The sequence below is a fragment of the Mesocricetus auratus genome, unplaced genomic scaffold (assembly GCF_017639785.1).
Source record: "Mesocricetus auratus isolate SY011 unplaced genomic scaffold, BCM_Maur_2.0 Super-Scaffold_100010, whole genome shotgun sequence".
Lineage (NCBI taxonomy): Eukaryota > Metazoa > Chordata > Mammalia > Rodentia > Cricetidae > Mesocricetus > Mesocricetus auratus.
The window spans coordinates 3,456,686-3,468,909 of NW_024429194.1; the positions used below are offsets into that span (position 1 = coordinate 3,456,686).

The 12,224-nt window shown below is 48.3% G+C and overlaps 1 protein-coding gene across 21 annotated transcripts in view; it reads right to left on the reverse strand.

Moving 5' to 3' along the window:
- Window positions 1–2,163: 2,163 nt before the first annotated feature.
- Window positions 2,164–12,224, reverse strand: part of Epb41l3 (erythrocyte membrane protein band 4.1 like 3) — a 211,674-nt gene continuing 201,613 nt past the window's right edge. For 15 of the 21 annotated variants that reach the window (XM_040752870.1, XM_040752865.1, XM_040752864.1 and 12 more), the window contains 7 exons: window positions 8,438–8,569; window positions 7,332–7,706; window positions 6,302–6,430; window positions 5,473–5,571; window positions 4,952–5,032; window positions 4,526–4,642; window positions 2,164–3,285 (listed from right to left, as the gene is read on the reverse strand). In XM_040752870.1, coding sequence (XP_040608804.1) covers window positions 4,532–4,642; window positions 4,952–5,032; window positions 5,473–5,571; window positions 6,302–6,430; window positions 7,332–7,706; window positions 8,438–8,569 — 927 coding nt within the window. In that variant the 3' untranslated portion in view covers window positions 2,164–3,285; window positions 4,526–4,531. The remainder of the gene's footprint in view (window positions 3,286–4,525; window positions 4,643–4,951; window positions 5,033–5,472; window positions 5,572–6,301; window positions 6,431–7,331; window positions 7,707–8,437; window positions 8,570–12,224) is intronic. The other 6 variants (XM_040752874.1, XM_040752884.1, XM_040752883.1 and 3 more) reach the window with 2 other exon arrangements.

Sequence of the window (12,224 nt, forward strand, 5' to 3'; positions counted from 1 at the left end):
GCTATCTCAGCATCATTTCTGTTCATCCCAGTACAAGGGGGCGGGGCATCAGGGATCTCCACATAGCAGGGACCCGGGATGAACCAGGCATGGGAGGCAGAAGTATTATTTTTTTTAGGACTTATTTTTATTTTATGTGTTTGTGTTTTGCCTGAGCATATGCAAGTGTACCATGTGTGTGCAGTATCCGTGGGGGCCAAAAGAAGGTGTTGTACCCTGTGGAATTGGGGTTACAGACAATTGTTAGCTGTCACGTGGGTGCTGGGAACTGAACCCAGGCCATTGAAAGAGCAGCTGGTGCTCTTAGCCCTTGAGTCACTGTGGAAGCAGGAGCGTTTTACCTGAAGGGTTTTTTTGGTTGGGTCTAGCCGTCCACTCAGTGAGTCTAGAGAAAACACAGAGAGTTCTTAAGAGCTGTTAACACAACAGCTAGGGTTTCTGTAGATCACTGCCATTGTAAAACCATGTTACCATGCTACACGTTACACTGCTCTTATCTTTGCAACCTTCCCCTGCATATTCAAAGGGAACTGTGCCTTCTGGTTTTCTTGTTGCCCTGGACTTGAATAGGAGAACAAATTGAGAAGCACACTTCTCTGTGAGGCAAACCACTCACAGAAATAGAATTGTTCTAGTTTCTGAAAGTGTTTCTGGGGTCATTTTCACAGTATTGTAGTGACACTGACCTCTTCAAGAACAAGTCTTTCACACCAGTAAGCCTGATTTCTGCGTTAGTGAAATTGGGCTTTAAAACTACTGGATTAGGGAATGCTTGGCAGTGGCTAATGAGTCAACAGATCAAAAATTCAAATTTGCAGATGCTGCTATCTAATTAGAAGTTGGCATGATAGTGGGAAGCCGAAGCCTCTTTTGGGCTGCACCATGGAAAACTGTGCTGTAAGTCTCATCCCGAGGGACACTGAATCACCAGATTCAGTGCTAGAGTTTCTTCCTGGTTCACAGCTCTGAAGAAGCAAAGAAGAGCTCCACACCATGAACACAACCATGGGTGAGTGGGAGACTTGTAAGTACCTCCTTCTCCAAAGAGTTTGGAAGTTCAGAATTCCCCCAATGAAGCCTCTAGATAAGACTCCAAGACCCAGCAGACACCCTGACTACGGTGACATAAAATCAAACAAAAACAAAACACACGTACACACACACACATACACACACACACACACACACACACACACACACACTTCAACACATATGGCTGGACGTCTTGTGTTTCATTTAAATCTCCAGGCTTTCGCCCGATACACTAGACCTGTTCGTGGCACAAGGTGTCAATAAAAGCAGGCATTTCTTTGGACCTTAGCTCCCCGCCCCCCATCGCATGAGGAACATGCTACCATCATGTGAGGAACGAGCTCTTATGGAAGAGGCCACACAGGCTTTGCAACACCCGGCGTCTCATTTATTCAGCCGTGGAGCTGATACCTGAAAGAGCAGTGTTGTCTACTTTTAATTCTTTTCCATATAACGTTTGTTTTCATGGACTCCCTGAGGACTTCCCATCAGCTGCCCCAATCCCACTCATCTCCTTCCATGACCGCCCCTGGCCTTGTGGTCACACTGGAGCATGGCCAAACTCCCAGTGGCCTGCCCTTTCAGTAGAACTGAGTCCTCCCCCACCCCTGCCAGAAGCCATCAGCCCTGTAGAGCTACGCCTCAGCGTCTTTGTCACATGCTCTGAGTTCTCTTCGATGGCTTCCTGCCTAGGCTGTTCCCTTTTTTTCTTTTTTCTTTTGAGAGGGGAGGGGTGGGGATAGGGGTTGTGACAGACATCCTCCTTGTCCCTCTTCCTCAACTGTCCATCTGCTGTCATCAATATCACAGCTGGAGTATCTTCCTTAAGAGTGAGCAGTGGTTCTTAGCCACACTCTTGAGTCCCTTTTCTCGTAAAACTGAAACTGAGAGCCTGACATGCCCTTGTGAAGCCATTGCAGGTAACTGGAATATTTATATAAATGTGTTTTGATGCCATCCCCCAACCCCTCCGAGGTGTGTATCCCATGTGCTGAATGTGTGAATCTCTAACCCTCACTAGAAAGGACTGCTCTATATTTGAGTTAGATGAGGACCTCGGTGTACTCTGGGCTAAGTCACCAAAAAACCCAGAATCACTCCACGTGGGGAAAAAAAAATGAAGGCTTTCAATGCATTTGCCATTTTTATTTCGTGATGCGATAACATCATTCACGGCGGGCTGTGATGCAGCTGACAGCGTAATGGAGAATATCTCTTTCTGGAGGCTATTTATAACTAAACGCTAGATAGTTTAATTACAGTGGAAATTATGTACAGTTTAAGGCTTGGCTCTGAACTAGATTGTAAATACGGACCAGATTTGTAAATAAAACACCTTCTTTGTTCAAGTAAAAGAAGAAAAAAATCAATGAAAAAAAATCACAAGGAAAGAAAAACAACAAAGCAAAAGTCATCCGACAGGTCTTCCTGGAGTGAATTTTCATAATATTGTAAACTAACAAAAATACAGGTTTTCCTCCTCAAACAATGATCATTTACACAGTGAAGGTTTGCTTAGGTAATTCCGGGAATCATTCTGGACTGAACGCAGACCAGAGTGAACGGCTAGGTAGGAATTACTTCAAAGTGCCAGAAATCAGTTCTACCTTGTAACAAATTTGAGACACAAAGCGAGATTGTTAAGTATTTCTAGAGGGTCAGAGAGTCATTACTGCTTTATGGGTGAGAATAATAAAACCAGATTAGACAAGGACAAGATTCAAGTCATTTACTGAACAAAGTTGGTTATTGGCACATCTAATCTGGGGTAAATCTGACACACCGGGCCTAGACGGGTTGATAGCATTGCAGGGTAATTAACATTTATTTGTAAACGGAGAATTTGTCACCTATGGAACTTCGGTTTTGTTGAGGCTTTAATAATAAACTATGAAAGGCATGAGTTGTTGATGTGTTACATGAGATCACGGCTTATGCTGTTGGTTATGAACGTGCAGGTAGAGTTGAAGACAGATATTTTGGTGAAAATTAAAAGTGCGGCTCTTTTGTGATTTTTTGTTTTGTTTTGTTTTATCATCGCTTCATGCAGTATCAGTTCAGTGGTGCTGATTTGGATTGCTTTATTATGGGAGGATCTCTCTGCCAGTGTCTTTCATTAGCGGTCAAGGTCAGTTCTTCTGGAATTTTCCACGGACAGATGCAAGTCAGTTGGGTTAGAAGAGGGAATGCCGTATAGGCTCCGGTTTTCCTAACGGTTTACGTGACAGGGTTCCTGTGCAAGCTGAGTTACTCCTGTGGGAAGAAAGGATCCGTTAGTTCCTCATTTGGAAAACATCCCAGTAGGGACAGAAAGTACTGTGGGTGTTAAAAGGCTCATCCCAGCAGAAAGCTGTTAATGTTTGCAGCATACAATTATGTCGCCCAAGTGGCCGCAGCCCTCTCTCTATCTCTGTCTCTCCCTCCTGTCTCTCTATCTCTCTGTCTCTCTCTCCCCCTCTCTCTTTCTTTCCCCTCTCTCTCTCCCTTTCCTCTCTCTCTCTCTCTCTCTCTCTCTCTCTCTCTCTCTCTCTCTCTCTCTCTCTCTACTCTATTCTTGTTTTCATCATTCAAGAATCCCACTAAGTTGAATCTGAGTGAGCTCAGCATTCACTTTTTCTTATTTTAAAAAGAGGTGTTCCTCGTGAACATAAATGCTCCAGAAACAGAGCTGGACAACCTCTTTTCAATGTCCTTTATTTTTCTAGAAGTACACACGGAAGCAGCTACAACCACACTCGGCATTCACGACCACCTAGGGACATGCATGGGGCCACCCGAGTTCTCGCATGGCAGGTCGGTATGCACAACAAGGGTGTGCACACAGCGTCTGCTCAGGGTGCTGGCCACACGGATTGGCAAGGCATGCACTTTTCAGGAGGAAAACGGGGGTGCGGGGTGGGGGGGAGGCACAAATCTGCACTCACAGAACACAGGAAATAGAAGACATCAAAAAAGACAGTTAGTGCCCAGCCAGCCTGAAGCGTACGCAAAACACTGTCTTGGAAGAGCGCATTTCCAAGGGATGATGCTGTCGTCAAAAGCACGGAGGAGGACAGCTTAATTTCTCTATGGGTGGGAGCACAAACCCAGCCTCTCGGAAGAACTTGCTTTGTTTTTTTGTTTTTTTTGGTTTTTGTTTTTTTATTAGGCCACTCAGCAACTGAGACCAAATTTGACACTTCAAATCTGGGTTACGAGAAGGAGGCAAAGCCCCGGTTGAAAATGGACAGCAGAGAGACCAGGCAAGCAGGGACCCTGCCTTCTTCCCTTTCTCTCTAACTGGCGTGGGTGTGCAAACACAGCTCCTACGATGGGGATTTCCACAGCACAGACACTCCGGCACCCACAACCCCCCGAAGATGCCAGTGCGAGGATGGAGGAGAGGCTGGGGGAGGTGGGGGTGGAGGGGGGAGTTGAGGCCCAGGGTGGGAGGGAAGTGCCCCATGCCGCATGCCAGCGGAGGCAAGCCTAGAGAATCAGCGCCACCTCTTACCTCTGGTCAATCCTCTCCATCTTCTGGGGTGATTTCTGTCTCTTTATGGACCACTACTTTGGTCACTGACATGTCGGGGTGCTGCTCTTTGGCCTCTTTAATTGCCTGAGCCAGCGCCTATCCCCAGGAAATCACAGAAGGGCAAAACACAAAAAACAAAACAAAAAAAAGGAGGTGGGACATGGCATGAGCAGCAGCAAGGTGTAGTAGACTTACGCGCTAAATCTATACCCACAGTTAACGGTGAGGTAAGGCGACTACAGACGGGGCTCAAAATCATATATACCGGGGAAAGTTAAAACTCAGAAACCATTTTAGAGTTACATCCTCATCTAGAAAGATCAGCGCCGGGAACCTAAGGGCCGAGGTGTTCACATTTGCTTCTCTGTTTATCGTCTCTTGCACACACACACACACACACTCTACCTGGTCATGGTCGATGTCAGCATCCCCTGTGATGACTATTCGCTTCTCGATTCTCGTCTCTGAAATACCTCCTTTCACAGTCTGAAGGAGACAGGACAGCATCATTGAGTGACTCACCGGGGGTAACGGCAGAGAGTGGCGGCAGTGTGAGGTCCCCCTGTCATCCCTTCCCCCAGAACTAAACGAGCACAGTCTGCCACAGGCATTCAGCCTGTTTGCTTCCAAAAGCAGAGTTCTTTTGGGCTTAGCAGACCCCAGTTCCTATGAGAGCTACTCTGTGCCCACCCCAGGGTGAGCATCAGGGATACCAGAATGAATCCTCAATGAGAAACCAACATAGGGTGACACGTTCACGTTAGATAATGGACATTTCGAAGCTCACTTTCCAGTACAACTAGCTTGACACCTGGTAGGCAAAGTAATGAATTCCTTGTGCACCCCCAGCCTGTCAGAGGTTTTTGATGATCAGTGCCCTTCTCCAGCCGTCAAGAGTAAAGCTTGTGGGTGTTTGTTCCACTTACTTTGGTGATGTGTGTCGTGGTGGTGGTACTCGTGGTTTCGGATGTGATTGTCTGTGCGCTCATTAGCACACCAGGCTCCAGGTCCGCCCCAGGGTCAACCTAAGCAGGGACAGGAACACACACAGCACACGGGTGTGGTTGCATTTACTCTCCATAGGGCTGTTCCTCTCTTTAATGCAGTGCATTGACTGAGTAGAGACAGCCCTCCCCATATGAAGACCCAATCAACCACAGATGGGAACTACCTGCAGCCAGACTGAACGTGTCCAGAGGTTTGCTAAACATTGGAGTACAGCAAACACCACCAGCGTAGCATTTATATCATGCAAGGTAGTGTAAGTCATCTAGAGATTATTTAAACTATACCCAAGCATGTCCACATGGTATAAAGGAAATGCTATACTATTCTAACCAAGGGATTAGAGCATCCACAGATGTGGGTGTCCATGGGAAACCTGGAACCCATTTCCTCGGAAGGAAGGGGCAATTGCTTCCCGTACCCACAACCCAATTCAGGTAGAACATGGGAGCTCTAGGAGTAAACTCCACACAAAGCAGCAAGCAAGGAGGGTTAACAACCGAGAGGTTACAAATGTGAGGCCTTTTTCTTAATCCGAAACTGCACACCCAGGTTTCTGAGACTTTCCTACGTCAAGGTTGTCTAAGGCCTTGGATAAGTCGCTGTGACTCCACAATCAGTAACAAGACCACAGGACCGCACTGTCCTTGATGGCTTGGATGCTGGATCCTCACAACCTCTTGGACTGGTAACCTGGGCAGTTACCCTTGAATGCAAGAAGCCCTAGAGTGGCCAGGTCTCCGGTCTTACCTGTGAGGACTCGTAAGTGATGGTTTTTGTTTCTGTGTGAACTACGGGAACTTCCTTGGTAGAGATCTCTAGCTTCACCCCTCCTGGAGAAACACTGCCCACACTCATGGTCTCCATCTTCACAGATGACTGTGTCAGTGGGAAGCAAGGGGGGAGGGGTTACCGGGGGCGTACACACAGCGTGAGTTTCTCTCCCTTCCTGGTGTCCTTGCTAGTTTTGTCCGTGACAAAAGTTTCCGTATTGAACGAGACAGGGATCATGACATACAGTGAACTCATGTCAGTCTCCCCAAAGCACACCGTGTTGCTGACGTAGCATGTTCGAGGGGAAGGAAACATTTTAAAGGGGTATTTAAAAACAATCTGTTCCTTCTTCTCAATCTCATATGCAAATACTGACAGAGATGATCGTATACACAAGCTATTAGTAACCAAATCATCTGTTGCCACCCACCAACCTGTGGAGAATCTCAGTAAAAGGTGATAAAGATTAAAGTTCTGGGAGTTGGAGGAATGCTTTCTGGTCCTTCTGGGAAAGTAAATGGATCAGAATTAAATGTCAAGTTTTCTTTTAAAAACATTTTATCACTATCGTTGTTGCTGTTGTGTGTGTGTAGGTCAGAGGACAACTTTCAGAACTTGGCTTCCACTGAGGGTCCCAGGGATTGAACTCAGGTCACCAGGCTTGTGTGGCAAACACCGTTGGCCACCGGGCCATCTTTGTGGCCCTCAGATTTTCTAATATCTATCCACTGGCTCCCTGTGCTTTCCGTCAGTTATAGTTTCAATGACAGAAGCCACTTCCTGGAACTATACGTCGTCAGCGCTTACTATCTTTTACGTTCCTATGTGACCCACCCCCAAAGCTGGAGACGGGCCTGGAGACTCTTCACTGCTGTGCAGCGTGAAAGAGCAGAGGGGGAAACCAAAGGCCTGTGCGCGAGGAGGTGTAAGTTAGATGTAGCACCACCACCACTCTCCTCTGACTCTCAGGGGATCGCCTCTGAGAGAAACGGTAACTGCCGTTTACCTCAAAATGAGATTTTTGTTCCAAAGCCTCAGAAGGGTGGGTGGCTGCCACCTGCTGCTCCTCCTCCGTGGCTGGCTGTTCCTGCTCGGGGACAGGTGTGTCGGCCTCCTCTCCCCTCTCCTCCTTAGCTGCTTCTGTCACACAAGAGCCCTCCTTCCCTTTCGCACGGTGAGGATCTGCGGGCGTGGCCCCCGCTGCTGTGTCTGAGTCGTCCCCCGCTGTCTGGGAAGCATCTCCACTGCCTTGAACATTCATCATGCGCCTCTCCTCCACCAACACGGTTTCCTGTATCACCTTCTCAGTGCTGAGGGGCTGGGAGGGCGGGGTCGATTCCGCAGCCTCAGTTTCGACGGACTCCGTCTTTGTCTCCAGTTTCTGTGTGGGAAGAGTACAGCGTCTGAGTGACCTTCCATGAACCAAAGCAGCAAAAAAACCCCAAGGCGGTGGTGACTCACGACAATGCCCAAAGCCGGCATCAAGAGCTCATATGCACGGGAGGCTGATGGCAATAAAAATAAGCTTTCCTTGCTGCCACCACACACACACATACACACACACACACACACACACACACACACACACACACACACACACACACACACACACACACACACCGGGACCCGCACAGCTTTCTCAGAGCAATGGCAAAAGAAACAGGACGAAATAAAAGTACACGCAGAGAGAAAGAGAGGGCTTTGGTGCACATTCTCACTAACACACAGAGAGACAGGGAGGTCAGAAGCTTTGGTGCACATTCCCACTAGCCTGGAACGTGCCCTTAAGACCCCGGCGAAGGAGATGAAATGTTTCCTAAGACCAGATGCTATTAAAACCTAACGCCGTTGTTTCCTGAGTGAAGGAAGCACGTTCTCGAAGTGGAATGGAGGGCCCACAACGGACAGACGGACAGACAGACACATGCAGGGGCAATGAATGACAGTCATGGGAGGCGGGGAGGGGGACCCCACGACGGACATCCTTTGAGGTGCAGGGAGGAGGGCAATGCCACTTGGATGCAAAACACAGGCACATGCCCGGGGCACAAGCTCACAAGCAAAGCAAACGGGCACAGTCACAAAACGGCAAGGACGGGAGGGAATGGCCACCTGCACCCAGCTCTGGGTAGTAGTAGTAGTAGATGAAACCCCTCCTATGAACTCTGTGGGTTTCCGTGCAGACTCTAACAGACTGAGGATCTCCGAGCCATCCATGAGCTTCTCCCCAGAAGACTGTTTGGTCTGAGTGAACAAAGAAACGAGAAACGAGAGTCAAGTACGAGAGAGAGAGAGAGAGAGAGAGAGAGAGAGAGAGGGAGGGAGGGAGGGAGGGAGGGAGGGAGGGAGGGAGGGAGGGAGGGAGGGAGGGAGGGAGGGAGGGAGGGAGAGAGAGAGAGAGAGAGAGAGAGGAGGAGGAGGAGAGAGAGAGAGAGAGAGAGAGAGAGAGAGAGAGAGAGAGAGAGAGAGAGAGAGAGAGAGAGAGAGATTGGCAACTCGCTAGACAAAACCCGGAGGCGGAGGGGAAAGGAAGGAGGAGTCCACGCACAGAGCTTGGAAACAGAAAGGAATGGGGCATAACATAGCAAACCAGGCGGCCCCGAGCCCTCATGTGCTGAAGCAGAGTTACCAACGTTCAGGGTGGCGTCGGTTTAAGCAGGTCATTTCCCACCCCACCCCTCCAAATGCAAGCCACAGCCGCTTTGTCACGGATCTTGGGAACGGGCAGCTAGAAATAAAAGGGGGGGGAAGTGTTTTAGTGCTGCTGACTTTGGGCTGCAATACTGATTTCATCATGGGAAGAAGACGACGGAAAAAAAAAAGAAGCTGGGTTCGCTGCTCTCAACATAAAGTCAAGCGGCAAGAGAATCGGGAAAGGTTCAGGGTTAGCAGGGCGTTGTTGTTAAAAAAAAAACTGTCATGCTGGAATCTTAAGCTGTGACCGAATGAGCACCACTGGTTACCACCACTCGGGATGCGGATGACTCGGTGACGTAGTGGGCAGTAGCCACGGTCAAGGCCGGCTCCTGGGAGTACCGCCACTCCGACAGGCTCTTCCTGCGTGGGCCAAAGGGTCCCACCTTCAGCACCTCGCATTCGGGCACCTGCTGCGGTTTGCTGACCCGGGGGTGGGCAGGCGCACCCTCTCCCGGCTTTGGAGCCTTCTGGGTGTCATCTTCCTCCGGGCTCTGCCGGCGAGATTCGGCCTCCTTGATGGGCGCCAGGGATTCTGACAATCTCCGCTTCGGGGTGTGGACCTCGGGTCCTCTTCTGGATGCGTCATCAGCCAGCGATTCCAGGACCTCGTACTCCACCAGCAGGGGGCTGACCTTCTCTGCAGGGCCTCTCTCTGCCTTCTGCAGGCCTTCCAGCGGGGAGGGCTGTGCCGCCGCCTTCTCCCCCTCTTTCCCTTTCCCGGTCATGGTGACAATTCTGCCAGACACCGTGTCATAGGATTTCCCCAGCGTGTACATCCTCTGCGCGTTCTCATCCCCGAGGTGCATTTCTCTGGCCAAGTCATCGAAGCCACGCATGTCAATCATGCCAGGTTTTAGCAAGTCGGCTGGGATCTCACCAGTTTTACTGCTCACAGTTACCACCTTGTAAGTCACAATCTTTTTCGAATCACCATCAACTACCTCAGTGGGCATTTTGTCTACAATAACCCAATCCTCTGTGCCCTATATCCAAAATATAAAAGCTAAATTAGAAAAGCCGATGGTATCTTGTTTGTAAAATAAGAAGCCTTTACAAAAAAAAATTCAGGGCATAAACTGCATGGGGTAGGGCTGAAGCAAAGGGTGACTTCTATCATCTAAGAATTATGGCTGGAGTCTCCCCTCTCACCTAAAATCTGATTTCAACCCAGAAAACTTTCTGTGTGTGGGGTGGTGGTGGTGGCATTGCAATCTCATGCTTCTTTAACTAGGAACACACCTTGGCGATGAATTTTATGGGGAACCTACTTGACCGCTTGTGATCGGCAGCTTGGCTGCATTCTTATCTCAAGGCTGGGTGTTATCACTGAACTACGAAGGTTCACACGTGCAGGCACAAAAGACAGTTTTCCTTGTTTGCTGTTACACACTGCTTCACATTACTGGTATTTTCACAAGGAAGTTTGAAGGCGTTCTCCGAGTCTCTGTAAATGCCATTTTCCACGTGTGCACACTTATTTCCTTATCTAGGGAAGCCAATTCATGACTATGCATGGTATCAATGCACACTGAGTGCACCTGTATTCATGGTACTGTGATGGAGTTTCCCCTGATGAGACACTACTGATTTGGATCCCTTTAAAATAAGACTTGGAGGTCTGCGGAGTGTTGTGCTCCGCTGTTAACCAGAACTGCAGTTTGATCTCTCAGGCTTTTCTTTAGCATTAGCTCCAACAAGGCAGAAGAAAAGTAAGAAACCCTGGCCTACGGGAGAGTTAACGGATGTCCTGGGCTACCAGGTTACAGAAGGAAGGGAGACCAAACCAGGGTAGGTGGGCATTCGGTTTCACATCTTAAACTAGGGTGTTGTTTTCCACTTACAGTATCGTGAGAACTCGAATCTAGATCTACGCTTGTGCTAAGCAAAATAACCGCAGGTTGATCTACATGCTGGCATTGCACTAAAAGATACGAATTGAAAAAGAAAAATAACCTCTAGGGTCGACGGGACAGTTTTCTGGAAAATTACTTGATGAGAAGTAGTCACAGAATCAGCAGAGACGCCTTCTCGTATTTTCTTAACCACACTTGGCTAGCAAGAAAACCAAAGTAAGTTCAGAGCATTCAGAAATCAAAGTCGTTAAAGATAGTAGAGGTCTTATAGATGGAAACTGACAGTGGGGAGTTTCGGGAGATTTAGGCCCAAAGCTTCAATGGTAATTTTTATCACGTAGAAGCCACAGGCATTATGTTCTTAACCACTAGCATACTGAGAAGAGAAAAAAAAATCCCCCTTTCCCAAATCTAAGCAAATTAACACACCCACCCTAGCTTTAAACAAGAAAAACTGAAGAGGTAAATCCAGACTCTCCCTTGACGCTGAAGCGTGAAGAATGACCCCACATTTGCTTTTTTACCTGAGACTCAAGGAATGGTGAGCTTCCTTGCTGAAAAAATACAACTCTCTCAGAAATCTCTCTCTCTTCTTTGGTCTGTTTGAACAAAGGGGGTTGGAGAAGAGGGGGCAGACATTTTTTTTTCCCAGAAAGATGAGTTAGGAAGCCAGCACTGTATCATATATGTATTCACAGCCATTCACAGTTTGCCTGGAGGAATTACTCACTTGAAAGGTGATCTAGAGCCATTTCAAGTTTTAACAGTCATCTCTAAATGGGCAACGTTATCTCCTGAAATAGATGCTCACACAACTCAAGACATTTTACGTTTCCACAAATGCAAAGCACACAAGAGTGATAAGAGGGGCTTCTTGGCATTTCACTGGGCGTCTCTCATGGCCCTAATGGCGTAAGTACTAAAAGAAAATGTGAATAAAACAGCTTTAAAAGTAAACGGAAGAAACGCCCACTTCTGTTTCTTACAGGCATCCCACCGTATCCTCTTTGGTAGTGAAGGGAGTCTACACGTGGTTGGAGCATTAGCCATCCGTCCTGGTTAGCTTTAACGGTCAACGTGATACAGCTGGAGTCATTTGAGAAGGGAAAAGTTCGGTGGGTGAATTCCCCAGACCAGACTGGCTCCTCTGCAGCTCTGTATGGGGGAGGGGGCTGCCTTGATTGTTAATTGTGTGCGCGGTGCCACTCCCTAGGCAGATGGTGCTGGGGGGCTGTAAGAAAGTTGGCTAAGCATAAGCCTGCCAGTGAGTCAGCGGGCAACACTGTCTGTGGAGCCTACTTCAAGCTCCTGTTTGCCTTCCTGCCCTGACTTCCTTCAAGGATGGACTG